The 22,602-nt window shown below is 42.7% G+C and overlaps 1 protein-coding gene across 3 annotated transcripts in view; it reads right to left on the bottom strand.

Annotated features, from left to right (window-relative positions):
• Window positions 1–19,161: 19,161 nt before the first annotated feature.
• The window catches only part of TMEM173 (transmembrane protein 173), a 198,816-nt gene continuing 195,375 nt past the window's right edge, over window positions 19,162–22,602 (bottom strand). For all 3 annotated transcript variants that reach the window (XM_030213073.1, XM_030213072.1, XM_030213074.1), the window contains one exon: window positions 19,162–19,531. In XM_030213073.1, coding sequence (XP_030068933.1) covers window positions 19,338–19,531 — 194 coding nt within the window. In that variant the 3' untranslated portion in view covers window positions 19,162–19,337. The remainder of the gene's footprint in view (window positions 19,532–22,602) is intronic.

Raw genomic sequence — 22,602 nt, 5'->3', positions numbered from 1 at the left:
GAAGATGGAAATTTTGGACTGCATTGAGTCGCTCAGTGCCGACCTTCGTGATCTGGGAGGAAGGGTTGAGGATCTGGAGCACAGGGTGGAGGAACACTCTGACTCCCTCTCGTCCCATGAGGCTAAATTCAAGTTGCTGGGATCTCAATATGCCGACGCCCTTCTAAAAATGGATGTCCTGGAAAACCGAGGTCGTCGTCACAACCTCCGCTTTCGGGGTGTGCCAGAGGGTGAAGCCATGGAGAATGTGCCGGCCATTGTTCAATCATTGTGCGTGGCACTGCTGGGTGTGGACTTGTGCATGTCTCCAGTTGAACTTGAACATGCTCATCGTGCAGTGGCACAGAGACCGGATGGTTTGCCGCGGGATATCATAGCAAGGTTTCATAAATTTTCAGACAAGGAGCTGGTCTTAACATGGGCCCGACAGTCTCAGGATTTGACATATAATTCTGCCTGGGTGGCGGTGTACCAGGACCTTTCCCAGCTGACCTTGCAGCGCCGGAGAAAGATGAAGCCAGTTTTCCATATTTTGAACAAGGAGCAGATCTGCTATTGATGGGGCTTTCCCTTTGCTTTAAATGTTGCCTGTCAGGGGAAGAACCACCAAGTCCAAACAATTGCAGATGCTTGGAAGGTGTTGCACTTGGCGGGGCTGTCAACACTACCAGCGCCCCCATCCTGGTGTGGCTCCTGAAACTTTGGCTAAACTCCGGAAATGGCAGAGGGTGCCCAACTCTTTGAAGAAGTCTTCATCAACTTCTCTATGACGTGTTTGTTGGACCTCTGCACGAACTTTGTTCTTGCTTTTGTTTGCTTTCTTAATGAATTTACTTGTTTGCTTGTAAGGGGGCGGGTTGTGGCTGCTCTCCTAATGCTAGCTAAATCCTTATCTCCATTGTGGAAAACAAAGAGAGGTTTCTGATGCAGCATTGCTTAAACGGCTGAGACCATCCATTCACCTCCTTTCTTTTTGAACCTAGTGGCTTTGTTGAGCATGTGCTGGTTTCTGAGCTGCAGCTGCTGCTGCTGATTTTCTGTTTGTTTTCACACAAGGCTCCTTACAATACAGTGTGAGGTAGGTGTGCTGTGGGTGGGGGTGGGGGTTGGTTGGGTTGGGCTGTCGGGGTGTGGGGTTAGTTCCTCCACTTTCCCACACAGGGAGGTGTTTAACTTGTCTCCCCTGTTTGGTGTGTAGTACGGGGAAGGTTGGGTTGGTTGGTTGGTTCTCTGTAGTAGGGAACTGTGGTTGGTTTGGGGGGGTTGGGTTGGTGGGGTTGGGTTGTTGGGGGTGTGGGGTATGGATCTTCTGTTTGGGGGGGGTGTCTTTTTTCTTCCCCCCCCCCCCCCCGCACTCTTTCTTTTTCTCTTTCGCTTCTTCACTTTGTGACCCTTCATGCCACAATGTGGTGCGTCTGCACCTTCCCTGGCACTCTCAGAATACAATACCCTTGAAGCTGCCCGCACTGGAGTATAAATGAGTGCTGACATTAAGTTTTTGTCATACAATGTAAAGGGTTTGAACTCTCCTCATAAGCGGTACAAGCCCTTTCAGGAACTCCAAGCTCACAAGCCTCATGTGATTTTTCTGCAGGAGACTCATTTAAAGAGGGAACATGAAAAATACCTGTTTCAACATCATTACCCACATGTTTATTGTGCTTCCGCTGCTGATGCATCGAGGAAACGGGGGGTTGCGATTCTGTTCCATGGCTCTTTGCAGGTTCAGGTGCTAAAAGTTAAACGTGATTATGCTGGTAGATATCTGCTTCTCCATGACATGCTAAATAATGTGGCTTTCACCCTGGTAGCTGTTTATGCTCCTAATGATTCTCAGGGGGGGGTTTCCGCCCGGTTGGGGAAAATTGTTCAAACTGATCCCTATGGTAAACTGGTTATAGGGGGTGACTTTAATGCGTGTTTTGACCCAGCTCTGGATAGGTCGGGTGGGGGGGTCTAGCTCGGATGCTAAGGTTTCAACCGCTCTTGTAGCATTGGCTCAAATGTTAGCTGTAGTGGATGTGTGGCGTTTGCACCATCCTACTGATCAGATTATTCCTTTTACTCTCATTCTCACGGTTCTTATTCTCGCATTGATCACTTGTTGTTTGATGTCTCCTTAATTCAGGAGGGCTATTCTTCTAACATTGGACTTATAACAATCTCTGATCATTCACCAGTCTGAGTTCAGCTTCTGTCCTTGTGTGAGGCTGATAGAGATAGTAGGTGGTCCATGAATGTTTCATTGCTAAAAGAGGATACGGTTCTAGCGGAATATCATTCTCTTCTGCAAGAGTATCTTGAGTTCAACTTGGATTCGGGACCGAGTTTGGGGATTGTGTGGAATTGCTTGAAGGCAGTTATGAAGGGGTTTTTCCTGAGGCTGGCTAGTACCCGGGCGAAGGCTCGGCATAAGGAGGTTACAGACTGTATCTCGCAATTGTCCCATTAAGGGGAGACTCATAAGGTCACTCAAGGGCGTATTTTCAAAGCACTTAGACTTACAAAGTTCCATAGGTTTCTATGGAAGTTTGTAAGTCTCAGTGCTTTGAAAATGAGCACCTCAGTCACCTTCCGTTCTGCGGCAAATCCAAACAATGCGCATAAGACTTGATAACGTCTATTTGGAACAGTTGGCCTTTATTCGGGGTCAACGGCAGCAACAGCGTTATATGCATTGCAATAAACCTGGTCGATTGTTGGCTCTAACATTGCGGCAACGTCAGTTTGATCGTACTATCTTGCGGATTGCTGACAGTCAGAACAAGGTTCTGACGACATCTTCCTCGATTCGTCAGAGATTTCAGGCCTTTTATCAAACTCTATACACGGCTGACTCTGCGTTGCACCCTACGGCTATAGATGATTTTTTGTCATCCCAAGGTCTTCCTTCTTTGGCTTTGGAACAATGTGATATGTTGGATGGGCTTATCCGAGTGGATGAAGTGGCTGCGGTAATCAAGGACTTGCCTGCTGGTAAAGCTCCTGGCCTTGATGGGTTGACGAATGAGTTTTATAGAGCCTTTAACAGGGAGCTTGCCCCTCTTTTGGTCAACATTTTGAATGCAGTGCGGACAGGTGATGTCTTACCACCCTCCATGATGGAGGCTTGGATAGCTGTAATCTTGAAGCCAGGGTCTGATAAGGTGAACTGTGCCACTTATCGACCTATTTCAATCCTTAATTCTGATGTTAAAATCCTAGCAAAAGTATTGGCTAATCGTTTAGCTCGGGTGCTTCCTGATCTTGTTCATCCAGATCAGGTGGGTTTTGTTTCACATAGACATGCAAAGGATAATGTCCGGCATATGGTTAATTTGTTGCATGTTGCTAGAAGAAAGAATATTTCCTTATGTTTGTTGGGGTTGGATGCAGAAAAGGCTTTTGATCGAGTGCATTGGCCCTTCATGTTCAGTGTTTTAGAATGGTTGGGGTTTGGGGCAGGTTTTAGAAGTTGGATACAGGCTCTTTATCAGTCTCCTAGAGCTTGTGTGCGTGTAAATGGGGGTAATTCGCTTACCTTTCCTTTATCTAGGGGCACACGGCAGGGATGTCCCCTTTCCCCAATGCTGTTTGCTTTGGTAATGGAACCGCTTGCTTGTGCTGTCTGGGCCCATCCGGATATCTCAGGGATTACTGTAGGGAGTCAGCAGTACAAATTGGCTTTATTCGTGGATGATATCTTGCTTTCCTTGACCAAACCTTTACTTTCACTGCCTAACTTACTTAGGCTCTTAGGTGATTATTCCTCTGCTTCTGGTTTTAAGCTGAATATGTCTAAATCGGAGGCCATGGCTATCAATATTCCTGATCCAGTTTTGCAGTCTTTGCAAGCTCATTTTTCATTCAGATGGGTGGCCCGGGGACTAAAATATTTACGGGTTCTGCTCTCTGTTGACTTCTCGGACTTATTTTCGATTAATTATCCTCCTCTTTTACGGGACATCTATAGAGACTTGGATGCTTGGTGTTCTATTGAGCTGTCCTGGTTTAGAAGGATTAATACTGTAAAAATGAATGTGCTCCTTCGTTTATTGTACCTTTTTCAGGTTCTGCCTCTTCGTTTGTCTCGCGAGTTTCTTTCAGGTTTGCAAAATCGCTTGTTTAAATTTATCTGGTCAAATAAACGCCCACGTCTTTCTCATGCGCTGTTGTACGGTGATCCAAAACGTGGAGGTCTGGGTGTATCTAATCTTTTTTGGTACTATAAAGCGGCTCAGGCCGTGGCTGCTTTTGAATAGTAACATAACATAGTAGATGACGGCAGAAAAAGACCTGCACGGTCCATCCAGTCTGCCCAACAAGATAAACTCATATGTGCTACTTTTTGTGTATACCCTACTTTGATTTGTACCTGTCCTCTTCAGGGCACAGACCGTATAAGTCTGCCCAGCACTATCCCCACCTCCCAACCACCAGCCCTGTCTCCCACCACCGGCTCTGGCACAGACCGTATAAGTCTGCCCAGCTCTGTCCCCGCCTCCCAACCACCAGTCCCACCTCCCACCACCGGCTCTGGCTAGGGTTACCATATGGCTCCAGAAAAAGGAGGACAGATTGAGCCAGCCGGGTTTTATTTCCATTGCTTGAAAGCAATGGAAGTAAAACCCGGCTGGCTCAATCCGTCCTCCTTTTTCTGGAGCCATATGGTAACCCTAGCTCTGGCACAGACCGTGTAAGCCTGCCCAGCACTATCCCCACCTCCCAACCACCAGTCCCGCCTCCCACCACCGGCTCTGGCACAGACCGTATAAGTCTGCTCAGTACTATCCCCGCCTCCCAACCACCAGCCCCGCCTCCCACCACCGGCTCTGCATGAATGGTTTCATGCATCAACTCAGAAAAGGTGGATAGGATTGGAACAGGCCTCAGTGGGAGTATGTCCCTTGCGTTCTTTGATATGGCTGCCACGGCGTTATCGTTCATTGTGTGGTGCACTGTGTCCTTCTATAGTGACTTCTTTTTATTACTGGGATCGTTTATTTGACAAGCCTAATTTGGTCCTTTCCAGACACACGCCCTTAATACATAACCCATTGAGGGGCATAATTGAACGAAAACGCCTATCTCCATGGGCGTTTATCTCCGAGAACGGGTCCGTGAAGGGGCGGACCGAACCGTATTTTGGGAAAAAATAGACGCCCATGTTTTATTCAACAATGTGTGAGCTGGGCGTTTTTGTTTTTCAGCGATAATGGAAAATGAAAGCGCCCAGCTCAAAAACGAATAAATCCAAGACAGTTATTCGTGGGAGGGGCCAGGATTCGTAGTGCACTGGTCCCCCTCACATGCCAGGACATCAACCGGGCACCCTAGGGGGCACTTTTACAAAACCAAAAAAACAGGTAAAAGAGCTCCCAGGTGCATAGCACCCTTCCCTTGTGTGTTGAGCCCCCCAAATCCCCCTCAAAACCCACTGCCCACAAGTCTACACCATTACTATAGCCCAAAGGGGTGAAGGGGGGCACCTACATGTGGGTACAGTGGGTTTGGGGGGGTTGGACGACTAATAAGCATTAAGCAGCACAATTGTAACAGGTAGGGGGGATGGGCCTGGGTCCACCTGCCTGAAGTCCACTGCACCCCCTAACAACTCCTCCAGTGACCTGCATACTGCTGCCAGGGAGGTGGGTATGACATTTGAGGGTGAAAATAAAAAGTTGTGAAACATCATTTTTTTGTGGTGGGAGGGGGTTAGTGACCACTGGGGGAGTCAGGGGAGGTCATCCCCGATTCCCTCCAGTGGTCATCTGGTCATTTAGGGCACTTTTTGGGGCCTTATTCGTGAAAAAACAGGGTCCAGGAAAAGTGTCCTAAATTCTAGCTAAAAACACATACTTTTTTCCCATTATCGGTGAAATGCGCCCATCTTTGTTCGGCAGATAACCACGCCCCAGTTCCGCCTTCGCCACACGTCTGACACGCCCCCATCAACTTTGTCCGCATCCGCGACGGAGTGCAGTTGAAAACGTCCAAAAATCGGCTTTCGATTATACCGCTTTATTCGTTTTTGTGAGATAAACGTCCATCTCCCGATTTAGGTCGGAACTTGGGCGTTTTTCTCGTTCGATTATAAGCAGGATTGTTTCCACCTGGCCTTGGTATGGGACCATTTTTGAGTTGGTTCTTAGTGAGCTTAGAGACTTGGGGTCAATTTTTTTGAAGATGGCAAATTTGTACCTTTTCAAACTTTGGTTGATACTTACTCAATTTCCCCTACAGATACTTATGCTTATGTTCAAGTGAGGCATTTCCTTACTTCTAGTGTCATTAAGCCGCTGGTGGCTAGGGAGGCTTCATTTTTGGAAAGTCTTTGTGAAGATTCAGGAACAACACGGGGTCTTATTACTAGTTTATATGCAGCGCTCTGTTCCTGATGAAGCCTTGATGTTGGGGTGAAACGGAGGGGGCCCCCGTCGAACACAAAGATAAGAGTGCTTTATTCACGTTATCAAGTCAAGTGATGCCGTAAATTTAATAGTTCAGCAATTAAGAATCAAATTTCTAGTTAAAGCAAAATAATTATGCTAACACATAAGGCAGCTTAATGTTTGAAAAAATCTTTAAAAATTATTTTGTGAAGTTTTTTTATACCCAGTGATAGAATCTGGGCGTGTGTTACTCTTGCTATCAGTAACCTCGCTCTAAACCTGCGACAGTTTGTCCCAGGTTTCTGAGGGTTTTTCTCCACTCTTATGCACCTTCTTTGAAGTTTTGCTTCCTGGAGTCACTGTATACTTTGTATCACACTACGAGCTTTTTGACTCTAGCCGATACTGCAATCTGTGTTGTTTTTTCGAGTTAAGAAAACAGCAGTATGTCACAGAATCCTTGGAACTCCGGTTTTAGTTTTTCTAATGAACGAGTTAAGGATCTGCTTAGCTTCTCTACTGAATTTAACACTGAACAGCTTAGTTCTACTACTAATGGAGGGTGGAATGACATTATTTTGAAAAATAAAAACATAATCAAACAGTGGTCTCCTTATAGAATATTGCAAAAAAGAAATAATTCCTAGGGGACTTCGAATGAATAAAGCCCCACAATGTTTCGTGGAAGATAAGGAATTTATAGATAAATGGAATAAGATCCTTAACAAATGCTCCCTAGATCTTATACTCCTCATTATAGAGAAAAGCCAACTTTGCTTCAATAAGTTAAAGGAAGAACTTGATCAAGATCTAGAGAATCTCAAGAACAGCGTATCTTTGGCTGAATTTGAAAAACAACATTTGAGTTTTAAGGATAACATAGATAAATTTAAAGATAGTATTAAGAAATCCAAACTCAAAAAATTTGTAAGGGATGAAAAAGATTACATTTCAAATAACATTTACCCTTGGATGTCAGTTGAAGAACCTGAATCTGCTACGAACAAAAAAGAGTTAAGATTTCACAGCTCATCATCATCTAGTAGCAGTGATGACTCTACAGATCGTAATACTAGACAGCCTTTTTTAGGCAACAGAAGTCAGAGGCGAGGAAGAAAAAATCGGAGACGGAACATAAATCAAAGAAACAGACCGTGGACCCAATCTCAAAAATAACAGCAGGAGTAATAAATCTGTCTAATCGCATTTTAACAACCACAGAAGAGAAGACTTTATCGAAGGGTTTATCTTTCATTCCTACATCCCATTTTAGTGAGTTTCAGTTCAATATTGATCTGGAAAAATTCCTTCGTAAGTTACAACTTAAGGATTTTTTTCATGAACGTGCAGAGATCTATGACTGCACTATTATTAAACCAAAATCTGTCTGGAAGCCCTCCACTCCACCAGCTCCAGCTTTAGTCACCTTTAAAACCATGATTATACAAGATTTGGAAACTTTAAAAACAAAGCATAAACAATTTTTTTCACAAGCAATTTAATTTATCTAAAGAAGAAATGATTGCATTAAAAACACTACAAAATGATGAAAATATTATCATAAAAAGAGCGGATAAGGGTGGTGCTGTTGTATTACTCAATCGCAGTGACTATATTAACGAAGGACTCAGACAGTTGAATGATAAGAAGTCCCATAAAAAGTTAGCATTGAACCCCATGAAAAGCTTGCAATCATTAATCAAACGGGTCACGAACACAGCATTAAATCAAGGCATCATCACTTTAAAAGATAAGAAATATTTGAGCAAAGAAAATCCTATTGTTCCTGTGATGTATTTTTTGCCAAAAGTTCATAAACAGTTGATTAATCCCCCAGGCAGACCAATTCTGTCAGGGACAAATTCTGTTTTAGAGCCGCTGTCATCATTTGTTGATGTTTTTCTAAAGACTGAAGTTTCCAAACAATCTTCATATATCAGGGACAGTACACGTTTTTTATGCAAATTAGGCAAGGTTAATCTAGAGCAGCATCAAGTAATAATGGTTACTCTTGATGTCTGCTCTTTGTATACATCGATCCCTCAAGAAGACGCTTTGCAAACTGTACAGAATATACTTGACAAGAGAGAGAGACCACACCAGATACCGACCGAGTTTCTATTAACCCTTGCAAGGATTGCGATGAAAGAAAATTATTTTATGTTTAACAACAAATTTTATTTGCAGATCAGTGGAGTTGCGATGGGGGTAACATTTGCTCCCTCCATCGCAAATCTTTATATGTCTGAATTTGAGAAGGAGTGGATTGATCAATCTCCTTTCTCTGAAGTCATCATTACATGGTGGCGATATATCGATGATATCTTCATGTTATGGGGAGGTTCTCTTTTAGAGCTAAGTAACTTTATGATGTGGCTCAACAGTTGCAATAGTGATATTCAATTCACAGAACAACATTCTACAGAACTGATTCACTATTTAGATGTAGAAGTGAGACTTGTTCAAGATCGTTTTGTTACAAAGGTCTATAAGAAGAGTACAGATGCATAGTAGCATAGTAGATGACGGCAGAAAAAGACCTGCACGGTCCATCCAGTCTGCCCAAGAAGATAAATTCATATGTGCTACTTTTTTATTTGTACTGTCCTCTTCAGTGCACAGACTGTATAAGTCTGGCCAGTCCTATCCCCGCCTCCCAACCACCAACCCCGCCTCCCAACCACCAGCTCTGGCACAGACCGTATAAGTCTGCCCAGCACTAGACCCACCTCCCAACCACCAGCCCCAGCACAGACCGTATATGTCTGCCCAGCACTAGCCCCGCCTCCCAACCACCAGCTCTGCCACCCATTCTAGGCTAAGCTCCTGAGGATCCCTTCCTTCTGCACAGGATTCCTTTATGTTTATCCCACGCATGTTTGAATTCCGATACCGTTTTCATCTCCACCACCTCCCGCGGGAGGGCATTCCAAGCATCCACCACCCTCTCCGTGAAAAAATACTTCCTGACATTCTTCTTGAGTCTGCCCCCCTTCAATCTCATTTCATGCCCTCTCGTTCTACCGCCTTCCCATCTCCAGAAAAGGTTCGTTTGCGGATTAATACCTTTCAAATATTTGAACGTCTGTATCATATCACCCCTGTTCCTCCTTTCCTCCAAGGTATACATGTTCAGGTCCGCAAGTCTCTCCTCATACATCTTGTAACGCAAATCCCATACCATCCTCGTAGCTTTTCTTTGCACCGCTTCAATTCTTTTTAATCCTTAGCAAGATACGGCCTCCAAAACTGAACACAATACTCCAGGTGGGGCCTCACCAACAACTTGTACAGGGGCATCAACACCTCTTTTCTTCTGCTGGTCACACCTCTCTCTATACAGCCTAGTAACCTTCTAGCTACGGCCACCGCCTTGTCACACTGTTTCATCGCCTTCAGATCCTCAGATACTATCACCCCAAGATCCCTCTCCCCATCCGTACCTAGCAGACTCTCACCGCCTAACACATACGCCTCTCTTGGATTTCTACTCCCTAAGTGCATCACTTTGCATTTCTTCACATTGAATTTTAATTGCCAAACCTTAGACCATTCTTCTAGCTTTTTCAGATCCTTTTTCATGTTTTCCACTCCCTCCGGGGTGTCCACTGTGTTACAAATCTTAATATCATCTGCAAATAGGCAAACTTTACCTTCTAACCCTTCGGCAATGTCACTCACAAATATATTAAACAGAATCGGCCCCAGCACCGATCCCTGAGGCACTCCACTACTCACCTTTCCCTCCGAGCGAACTCCATTCACCACCACCCTCTGGTGCCTGTCCGTCAACCAGAAATACATTTCTTCATAATTCTAGTTGTCATCCAGTACAACTGAAGAATAGCCTTCCTCTATCTCAAATGCTAAGATTGAGACGCATCTGTACGGATCTTTCCACCTTTAAACAACAGGCTAAGAATTTAATGGATGATCTGGCTGATAGAGGCTATTTCAGAACAATACTCAAAAAAGCCTACCGTAGAGCCAAATTTAATAGCAGAGAGTTGCTTTTGTCTACCACCACCAAAGATAAAGATAATGAAGAGATGTTCACCATGGTTATGCAATATAATGAGACTAGTCCACATTTAGCTACAGTAGATTAATCAGGAACAGATGGGAAATCATACAATTGATTCCTGCCTTCAAGAACGTCAATTTACGCATTGCATATGCAAGGTGTAACAATATGAAAGAGTTGATCAGCCCAGCAGATCTCAAAACTGTGAGAAAACAAAATACCAAACAATTGTATGGTCATTTCAAGTGTGGCCTCTGTCAAATCTGTTCTATTACTAAGCAAGTCAAACAGATATTCAATCCAAAGACGAAAAAACATCATGTCCTGCGTCATTTCACCAATTGTTTGTCAGATTACGTTGTTTACGTAATCAGCTGTCCCTGTATGAAATCTTACGTGGGAATGACCACCAGAACGTTAAAAGTCAGAATATTGGAACATCGATCAAATATCCGTAGACAAGCTGTAAAAGAGCATTGCATTGCGAAAAATCATAAATTTGAAGACCTTCAATGCTATGTAATTGATAGAATTGATACATCGAATAGAGGCGGTGATCGAAAGTTAAGATTACAGAGACGAGAAGCTCAGTGGATCTTTGATTTGGATTCATTGGAACCCAATGGTCTCAATAGTTCCATTGACTGCCATGTTTTCTATTAGCCAATCAGTAGATTATGACAACAAGTTAATTGATGATGCTAAGACGCCATTTTGAATTGTTTGGTGCTCCGTTTAGCTGTAAGTGGATCCAAGTGTGACTGTGTCTGTGCGTATTTTTTGATTCTTTTCTGCTTAAGTTTAATTTTTAACTTGATTCTTTTTCAGATTTTCAGCATCATGTTTTAGCGCTCTGTTCCTGATGAAGCCTTGATGTTGGGGTGAAACGGAGGTGGCCCCCATCGAACACAAAGATAAGAGTGCTTTATTCACATTATCAAGTCAAGTGATGCCGTAAATTTAATAGTTCAGCAATTAAGAATCACATTTCTAGTTAAAGCAAAATGCTAACACATAAGGCAGCTTAATGTTTGAAAAAATCTTTAAAAATTATTTTGTGGAGTTTTTTTATACCCAGTGATAGAATCTGGGCGTGTGTTACTCTTGCTATCAGTAACCTCGCTCTAAACCTGCGACAGTTTGTCCCAGGTTTCTGAGGGTTTTTCTCCACTCTTATGCACTTTCTTTGAAGTTTTGCTTCCTGGAGTCACTGTATACTTTGTATCACACTACAAGCTTGCCAGGTGCCCTTGGCCTGGATTGGCCGCTGTCGTGGACAGGATGCTGGGCTTGATGGACCCTTGGTCTTTTCCCAGTGTGGCATTACTTATGTACTTATCTACGAGGTATGGGGCAACATCCAGTTGAGCATCGTATGCACTGACATTGACAGCTGGGATTGACATTGGGTGATGATGTCTGGACACGTATGGAACATGCGATATTAAAGAAGTTTGTTTCAGTACCTTTTAAAGAAAATGCAGTAAAAGTTTTATATCAGTGGTATTTGACTCCTGTTCGCCTGCATCATATGTTTCAGACAGTCTCGCCTCTATGTTGGAGGGGTTGTGGCCAGAGGGGTTCCATGGGTCTTCTCTGGTGGACTTGTACTAAGGTAAGAGCTTATTGGAAGGCAATTCAATATAGACTTCAGAAATGGCTTTCCAAATCTATTAAGTGGTCACCAGAGTTTTTCTTGTTTCCCGGCACTCCTCCAGGTCTAACTACCTCCCAGGGTATATTGGTTAGACATGCTATGTCAGCTGCTAGAGTTATGCTGGCTGCTCATTGGAAGTCTCCACATATTCCTTCTTTGATTTCTTGGTTGAATAAGCTGTGGTATATTTGTGATATGGAGATATTGTGGGCTAAGAGTCATCACAAATTGTCTAAGTGGGAAGATATTTGGGTCCCTTTTATAACTAATTGTTTGTATTGAGTTTTGAGGATTGGATGGGAAGGGAAGGAATGGGGTGTTTTGTTTTGTTTTTTACTTTTAGGAATGGGTGAGGGTGTACATTTAATAAAACCTAAAAAATATAGAAGTGACACTCTTTTTCATTGATGTTCTGTAAAATTGGTTTTTGATATTTGCTTCCTTTTTGGGAAAGTTTTGTATTGTTTGTATATGATGTTGTATTTCTTTGAACTTCTGTTTTGGTGTGATTTCTTCTAATTTAATAAATACTTCTTTAAATTTCAAAAATTCTTTTGTTTCCTGACATTTCAAGGGAAACCCAGCGAAGACGGAAACAATTTCTGATTTTGAAATCTGCCGTTCTGCAATTAGGGGGAACATTCTATTTGAGATTTCCTTGTAAATGTATAGTAAGATACAATGCAGTTAAATATGTATTCATGGAACCCTCTCATTTAACATCTTTTGTTGCCTCAAAAAGATCTTGAGGGGAGTAATTAGAATTATTTAATACCAGTTCCATCCCAGGTGCAAAGTTTGCCTTAAAAATTTTTTTCCTTATATTCCTCTTTTTATTAATCTTGGAATCCAATAATGTGGACTTGAGTGTTTAAGATGTATGTATTATTTAATATTTCTTTAATATTTTGTTTGCTATAGCCCTTTCCTGAACAAGTGTAAATCCTTGATATAATGATTTAAACTTATAAATAAAATTAAATTAAATTTAAAAAAAAAACACTTAAACTGAGCCCTCTTTGTGGGGGTCCTGGGACTCAGTTTAGGACAGCTTCCTCCCCTCAGACAGAATACTTAAATTCACTCTAACTTTACAGTCCTGTCCTCCATCCCCAACTATTAGTTCAAATATTACTGAGTTCAGTTTGGCACAATGTCCCCTTCACATTGTAAGCCACAACAAAATTCCATCTATATATTTTCCCACATTACCCTGGTATTCAGGAAAGTACCTTATCTGTTCAGTCTTTATTGACCTTTTCTTGGGGTCAGATCCCCGGGGTTTTCAGCCCACCTTGGTCCATCCTTTCATATCTTCCACACTATTCTGGCATTCGGGTAAGTACCTTATATGTTCAGTATCGACCTTCTGTTTGGGGTCTTATCCCCAAGGTTTTCAGCCCACCTTGGTCCATCTCCTGGGAGTCTGCTCACTGGGCACACGGCATCCTTCCTTTCAGTTGCGTGGGTCCTTTCACCTCCTTCCCCCTCTTCAAGGAAGTGCCTTTAGTTTAAAAGGGTGGCTCATTAGCAACCCTACCCTTCCTGGTATCTTCCCACAGGCTCTGGAAAAGACCAGAACCTTCTCTAGGGGCCGACCTCTTAAAGGGGCATAACTCCCACTGCTACAGGTCCCCCTTTCATTTAGTAAAGGATAATGTGCACCCCTCCCCCTCCCTAGGGTTGTCACTGAGGTAGGGCTCCCTCCCGTGGCTTCTACAGGACAATACAGGACTCTCCAAAGCCTTAGCATCCTCTAGTGGCTTCTTCCCCTCTAATCCAGTCACTTCAATGTCTAATCACCCTCTAGTGGCCTCTCCTATGCCATTACATTAAGTTTCCCTGGGTAACTCCCCCTGGTGGTCAGGTCATGGAAGTACAAATCCAATAGCTATACCCCTATAGCTATCACAAGTGTCAATTCACGTCTAAGAAACCAAAATTCAAAGTTAGTAGAGGAGTTAGAAAGACAGGCTGAGCTGCTGATTCAGGCAGAAGTAGCAGCAGAGAGGTTGCACCGTGAGGCTGAGAAGATACCAGGCCTCATGGTAGTCATCCATGATCTGGAGAGTAAAGATAAGGAAAACCACATTGCAAGGAAAAGGCTTGAGAGAAATGTGTACACATGGCCCATACAGGCTACAGTTCAGGAGGAAAAGATTAAACAACGAAATTAAAAGGGAGTAGCAGGAGTATAGCAGCAATGCAAAGGTTACCAAAACCTGGTCCAGATCAAGGAACAATAATATCCTGTGTACCATTAAATGCTAGTGAGATGAAAGCATTGATTGCCTCTTTACTTTTCATTGGAATAATTTTGAGGACACGGGTGTATTTTTATCATCCTTAGTAGCAGTGACTTAAGATGAGGATCTTACAGGAACTGAGATTGTTTGCATTATGAGAATGGCATGGCCAGAAAGCTTCCACAGTAATGTTACTCGTGCCATGGATTTATCCCTGGATCAGGATGAGATGGAGGGAAAAGAATGGTCTTTTTTCTTCCTGGTATAGAGGTTGAGGGAGGTGCTAGGACTCAGACATTGTAGAGGGCAAGCTGTAAGTATTAGGCAAGAAAATTTGGACCCCGAGATTTTAAAATGGCAGCAATTATGGGAAGAACTGTTAAGTTAAAGAGAGTAGTAGAGGATGAGGAGAGTGAACTAGAACTGCATGAATTTGCCAAAAGTTATGGTGAATTAATACCATCTTATGTGGTGTGGTGAGAAATGGCAAAAGGGTTAAATCCAAATATACTGCATCCCTTGCTTGCTTGGGGAGAGGGAGCGCCTATAGGATTAGACCAGTTGTTAGAGAAAAGGATGCTTTTGTAGTATAAACAGGAAAATGTAGCAGAACAGAAGGAAAAAGAAGCTAACACTGCATTGGTGACCCCTGGTGGTAAAAATGTGATACCAAGATCAGTACGATTTTCTCCTTATCCATCGACTAGTGTAAAGCATGCTGGACAAGATTCTGCACCCATACAAACAGAAAGGACAGGTGCAGAATCAGGTCAAAGAAATCAGCGTAGAGTTGTGGCAAACATTAAGAATGATGAGAGAGGACATGACTACATGGGACAGAAAGTCAACAGATGTTTTGATAAAACGTGCTATGCACAGTGTTAGAAAAAGGAGAATCAGATTCAACAACAGGAAGCAAGAAACAGGGTTCTTTAGGCCAGAGAGAGTCAGATTAGGGATTAGGCCTTGAGCTGGATCAGGAATGGGGAAAATACCAATTTGTTTGGATCATGGAGACAGGTCTGTTCTTCCACTTCACATAGACCCTCATGTGCCTTATTAGATACTGGTGCTTCTAAGTGTGATCTCATTTGTATCTCATGGAGCTATAGTAGGAGAAGAAATATGCCTGCAGGGGTTTGAGGGCTCTAAGAAGAAGAGACTGCAATTGAACATGGTGAGTATAACCTTACATTGTGAAAAAAAAGGAAGCAGGACACAAGCTGTGGGAAGAATTACTGTAATATATGTGCCAAATTGTATCCCCACATTCATTTTAGGGATGGATAGTGCAGAAAACAGCATTGGCTGTTAGATTTAGAGAATGCATGCTTGTGGTCCCATAATCTTCCTCCACATGCTATGGCAAAGATCCAAACTGAGGTGCATGTACCAAGATTAACTAAAGCTGATGTGAAGGTAGATTCTGAGCCCTGGAAGCATTCGCCTGGTGAAGTACAGCAGACTTTAGAGAATATGACAATATGGCAACTTCGCCTTATGAGGCCTGGGCACATAAAATTTCAGGAAACTATTGATTTTCCGTGAAAGCCAGGCCCAAAACCTATATATACAGTAGAGTATAAGTATTCTCCAGCAGCACAATGGGGTTTAGCTCCTCTAGTACAAGGATTTGGAATTGGAAAAGGTGCAGAGAAGGGCGACAAAGATGATACTGGGGATGGGACGGCTTCCCTATCAGGATAGGCTGAAGAGGCTGGGGCTCTTCAGCTTGGAGAAAAGGCGGCTGAGGGGAGATATGATAGAGGTCTATAAGATAATGAGTGGAATGGAACGGGTCGACATGGAGCGTCTGTTTACGCTTTCCAAAAATACTAGGACAAGGGGGCATGCGATGAAGCTACAGTGTGGTAAATTTAAAACGAATCGGAGGAAATGTTTCTTCACTCAATGCATAGTTAAACTCTGGAATTCGCTGCCTGAAAAGGTGGTTAAGGCGGTTAACTTAGCGGACTTCAAAAAAGGGTTGGACGGCTTCCTGGAGGAACAAGCCATAGAATGTTATTGAACGGACGAGGGAATACAGTATTTCTAGGATGGACAGGACAAATTGCTTGTTCTTTTGGGCTCTGTCGGTGACAGGGTGCTGGGCTCGATGGACCCTTGGTCTGTCCCAGCATGGCGATGCTTATGTACTTATTACTGGAAGCAAGGATTAAGGAAAAAAGTATCTCCTTTTAATTCACCTACCTATCAAGGCTAATGGTATTGATTTTAGGCTAGTCATAGATTTTAGGAAGATAAATGGGGTGCTAAAAGAAATGGCTCCAATTGTAGCAACACTGCAGGATATATTGTCACAGATGAGACCAGAACATTCTGAGTTTACTATCATAGATATTTCAAATTTTTTCTTTGCTATTAAAATTTCTGAGCAAACAAAAGAGATTATCCACCTTATAACTGAAAGAGAAAAACGCCTAGATTTCGACCCAAATCGGGAGATAGACGTTTATCTCACAAAAACGAATAAATCGGTATAATGGAAAGCCGATTTTGGACGTTTTCAACTGCACTCCATCGCGGAAGCTTACAAAGTTAACGGGGCGTGTCGGAGGCGTGGTGAAGGTGGAACTGGGGCGTGGTTATTGGCCAAGGAGAGATGGGCGCCTTTCACCGATAATGGACAAAAAGTATGCGTTTGTAGCTAGAATTTAGGGCACTTTTCCTGGACCCTGTTTTTTCACGAATAAGGCCCCAAAAAGTGCCCTAAATGACCAGATTACCACCAGAGGGAATCGGGGATGACCTCCCCTGACTCCCCCAATGGTCACTAACCCCCTCCCACCACAAAAAAATGATGTTTCACAACTTTTTATTTTCACCCTCAAATGTCATACCCACCTCCCTGGCAGCAGTATGCAGGTCCCTGGAGCAGTTGTTAGGGGGTGCAGTGGACTTCAGGCAGGTGGACCCAGGCCCATCCCCCCCCCTACCTGTTACAATTGTGCTGCTTAATGCTTAGTCGTCCAATCCCCCCAAACCCACTGTACCCACATGTAGGTGCTCCCCTTCACCCCTTAGGGCTATAGTAATGGTGTAGACTTGTGGGCAGTGGGTTTTGAGGGGGATTTGGGGGGCTCAACACACAAGGGAAGGGTGCTATGCACCTGGGAGCTCTTTTACCTTTTTTTTTGTTTTTGTAAAAGTGCCCCCTAGGGTGCCCGGTTGGTGTCCTGGCATGTGAGGGGGACCAGTGCACTACGACTCCTGGCCCCTCCCACGAACAAATGCCTTGGATTTATTCGTTTTTGAGTTGGGCGCTTTCATTTTCCATTATCACTGAAAAACAAAAACGCCCAGCTCACAAATTGTCGAATAAAACATGGACGTCTATTTTTTTTTTTTTCGAAAATACGGTTCGGTCCACCCCTTCACGGACCCGTTCTCGGAGATAAACGCCCATGGAGATAGGCGTTTTTGTTCAATTATGCCCCTCCACATCATTCTCTTATAATTCTAGACAGTATCCCTCCGATATTCAAACCATTTAACATGCCAGGAATGGCTGAATTTTAGCGCTTAGTGGCTAGCTGACCAGTTTTTTGCATGACATAGGTGGTCAGCGCCAATACTCAGCATCTGGCTGGCTATGTTTGGCAACCAAATACAGCTGCTGAATATCAGCTTGGCTGGTTAAGTTCAAACTGGCCAAAATTAAAATGCATATTCAATGCTGGTTACCAGGCTCAGCTCCAACTGAGGGAGACAGCCTGGCTACCTTCTGCAGTCTGAATATCGGGCCCTATGTTTTTACACGTCTCCCTCAAGGTTTGAAATATAGTCCAAAGGCATGTCTTCGGGTAGTGGGAGCAACCCTACAGGGACTAGACAGAAGACACGTGTCCTATGTGGACGACATTCTGATGGCAGGATCCACAGAAAATGAGGTGATTGACAAGTCACAAGAGACGTTACAGTGTTTGCAGGAATCAGTATTTAAGATAAACCCTAAAAAGGTACAGTTAGTGAAACCGCAGTTAAAATACCCAAATCTTAACTGTTGGAGATAATTATCTAAGAGTAATATAATTGGATGTTCCATCACACACTGAAATTGAAAATGGAAAAAAAAATTATGTTTTGGCACCAATCCAGCCAGTGTTCCAAGATCAATTTGTATTGATCAAGTCACATTTGAATTTTCAAGTCACATTTGAATTTTCTCCAACAGTTAAGATTCTGGGTATTTTAACTGATAGAGCAATTACTCTGGAAAACCAAATTTCCTCTTTCGATTGTAATATTTTGTAGCATGTACTTTTTATTATATATATACTTGGTTCATGTAGGACACACTTATGTATATCTTTTAGAACATTATTGTGACCCCTGAGGCAGGCATTCTGCAATGCAGGAACATAGACCGTGTTGGGTCCTTTGTATCCAAGCAGCAAATAAAGCATCTTTAAAGCACCATCTTCTGTGCTGGATTGTCCTTCGGCCAGTCTCTACTCCTTTGTGCTTGTACATTTTACGTAGAGGTTTTTCCTGTTTGCTGTGCCCAATACTTCTATTCTAAACATTTACATACTGGTACATAAATATGGATGCCTAAATTTTAGAACTGTCCTCTGTGTCTGTGCCTAAACCCAGGATGTTCCAACCAATTATTTTGCATTAAAAAGAGACATTGTAAAAATGTGGTTGAAAAGTAGGAATGTAATTGAAGTTTAAAACATTTGCACATAACAGACATACCAGTAACGCATACTTTATGCCATTGTTCAATACCATGTAACGGTGCATACATACTTTAGTCTCATACTGCCCCAATTTGACTGCCCCTATCGGACTGACCGTTCACTTGTCTTCTAGATTGTAAGCTCTTTGAGCAGGGACTGTCCCTCTATGTAAATTGTACAGCGCTGCGTAACCCTAGTAGCGCTTTAGAAATGTTAAGTAGTAGTAGTATAATAAAGCACAATGTACACACATAAATTGCATTTGAAAATCAGCTGGGATTTTGTGGAATAAAATGTACTTTTGCTGTTAAGTGTTGTATTGAAAATTTATCCTTAAGTGGCATTATTGTGCAAAGAAGGAAGGGATTCACAATAACTCAGCATCAATTTTGACTCTGAAGAGGCAGTAGAAGGATTATTCCTCTCTAAGAAGGAGTATTCCTCCTTTGTCTGTTGCTGCATGTGCCATAATATCTCTTGGGAAAGGAAATGTGTGTTCTGGGCTTCATCCTCAGAAGTGGCACCATCTAGAAGAAACCAGAAGATGTATTATTTGTGTACCACATGCACAATGCTTTTGCAGTACAACATGTAACAGCACAACAACATGAGACATTATAACAACAATATGAGACATAACATTAAGAGACATGCTCTAAAACATGCTCTAAAACCTGTTCAAAAATATTAGGATCAAAGGGAAGAACCAAGATGCCCAGGATTTCCTTATTTGTTTCTTAAATTTTCCTGTCATCTGTAGTCATGTGGAAAGGAAAGATCATGGTTTATTCCTTGGAACCATGTTCAGTTACCTCCATGGACCCGATGGATCAATTTGTGGAGCTTCCTGGATCCCAGATGATTTGCTCTGAAGTGTTCTCATCAGAACCACCTCTAGAGACAGGAGGACCAGGAGGATTTTTGGCTGAATACATTTCTTAGCCTGGAGCAGCAAGTGGTCCCAGCTCACCGCTTCAGCCATTCAGATGCTTACCAATGCCATCAGTGAGACAGCAGTTCAAGGAGGAGAGATTGGAGCAGAGGTTCTGTACTGGGCTCACTGCAGGTGGCAGTAGAGGAGCTTGGTAGATTACTGCAGTTCCAGGTCTAGAAGGTCACAGGGGAATAGATGCCATGACCCTCTAAGATGTTGGTGTGCTGGGTACTGAGGCAGAAAGAGGACCACTAAGTATGACAGACCTGTTTGTGAATCATCTTTTGAATTTTAATTAGCTTGTCAAAAGCAATACACCTTGGAAATATGGGAGAAGTGGAGGAGTAACCCAATAGAGCAGCATGCTAATAAAAGGGAAGCCAGGCTCAAATTCCACTGCTGCTCCTTGTGATCTTGGTAAGTCACTTAACCCTCCATTGCCTAAGGTACAAACTTAGATTATAAGCACTCAAGGGATAGGAAACTATATATTGTACCCGAATATAACTTCAAGCTACTCCTAAAAAGAGTATGGGCTAAATCCAAACTCCTTTCCTTCCCCTTATTGGGGAATATGATTATAACAATTATTATTATTTATTACTACTATAAATAATAATAATAATAATAATAATGATAGACTGCAGATAGATTTTAAGAAAATAAGACAGAGATAATTAAGATTAAAGAATGCTTGAATGAGCTAGAAAATGCAGTCTTTGGAAGTTCCCTTATTTACGGACAATATGGCTTTATGTAATAAGGCAGAGGCCTTGAAAAATGTGAGAAGTTAGTATAATCTTTGCCATAAATTTTTACAAGCTCCCTTTGATTTCTCCCAAATAAATGCTTAAAAGATATCTAACTGAAATTCTGAAGAGCCCCTTGGAGCCCATTCCACCTGCAAGAAAGCAAGATTCTGTGGATCAGCTGGATGCTTCCTAAAGTTTGGATGTTTTAAATACTAGGGCTTCAGCTAGACTGAGACCTGTTGTTATAATTGTTTTCAGGTACTGGGGCATTTATTTTCTAAATTGTAAGGATATTTTGAGGTGTAACTAAAGAGACTCAAAGAAAAGGTAATTCATTCTCCTTAGGCCTGAAGTTCTTCAAATAGGGTCTTGCAAGTCCAGCATCTCTCTCTTCCTTCTCCATACCTGTCCCCCCACCACCACTAGCAGCATGACAGTGGCGAAGCCAGACCTGACATTTTGGGTAGGCCCAGAACTAATATGGATGGGCACTGTACATATAGGTATTAGTAGTGTTTCTTGGGACACTACAAAATAATATGCCTTAGAATGCACTTGATGATGGATTTCTATGTAGTCTGCCCAACAGCTGCCATGCATCAATATAAATCACATAAATACATAATGGAAAAAAAAACCAGTTACATTATCCCATATCTTAAACTTGACCAACCATCTCAATACACATGACAAGATCCTGCAATATAATTACAGCAATGGCATATATCCTTCAAACTTTGCTTTATAACAGACATAAAAAAATATAGAACCTTTTTTTATTATTTTAACTTGGGCATTGAGTCCACCCCCACCCAGAAACCCAACATCATTAAAATTTATTGTTGGTGGGTTTCTGAGTGGGGGTATGCTCTTCACTGCTTGGGTGGGGGGAAGGTATATTTGATTAAATATAACATTTCCCCTTAGGCAGTGAAGAACCTACCCCCACCCAGAAGCTCACCACCACCATTACACTGTTACACTGTACATTTAAACATATCTATTTTACATGAGAAGCTGGGCTTCAGCTTCCAAAATTTGCATGCATGTGGTGGCTTGTTTTTTTCAGAGAGCACTGCAGACTGTGTGCTGGCTGGGTCCTGTGCCTGTTGGGGCCACAGGGGAATGCCTTTCTCCTCTCTCCTCTCCATGTGCATCTCCTTCCCTCCCCTCCATCCATGTCCAGCATTTCTCCTCTCTTCCCTGTTTGCTTTGAAAATATGCCTCTTGGTGAATACTCTGGGAGTTGACATGAGGCCAAAAGGCAGAACACGATACTTGTAGTGATGTTTCCCTATTTGGAATTTGAAATACTTCCTGCGACTGGGAAGTATCAAAATGTGGGTATAGTCATTCTTTAAGTCAAAGGAGCATATCCAATGTTTTTCCTGAATCATGGGAAGAAGGTGCCTAAGGAAATCATCCTGAACTTTTCTTTTACCAGGAATTTATTCTGGCCCTTGTTTTTGTGGGCACAGAGAAGTACCTGGAATAGAATCCCTTCCTTCTTCCACTGGTGGCATAGTTTCAACCTCACTGGCTTCTAGAAGAGTGGAGATTTCCTCTACAAGTACCTGCTTGTGCAGACAGTTGATGAACGATGCTCTTGGTGGGCAATTTGGTGGTCTTTGATGTCAAATCAAGGCGTAATCAAGATGGAAGATTTGCAGAACTCACAGGTCGGAGGTTACAAGGGTCCACCTGTGATGGTTAAAATGTAGCTTCCCCCTTACCAGTAGGCCATCTGGGATGGTTAATTGGAGTGCAGCTATGCTCTCCAGGATCCAGTCAAAAACTCATCCCTTGCTTTGACTGAGGAGCCAGGTGGGACTTCTAAGGTCAGGATGAGAGGCTGAGAATGCTGGGCCTCAGGGTTCTGGGCAGAACGAAAAGGTAGTGGAAACCTACACCT

The sequence above is a fragment of the Microcaecilia unicolor genome, chromosome 8, assembly GCF_901765095.1.
Source record: "Microcaecilia unicolor chromosome 8, aMicUni1.1, whole genome shotgun sequence".
Lineage (NCBI taxonomy): Eukaryota > Metazoa > Chordata > Amphibia > Gymnophiona > Siphonopidae > Microcaecilia > Microcaecilia unicolor.
This window is presented reverse-complemented; position numbering and strand designations above follow the sequence as displayed.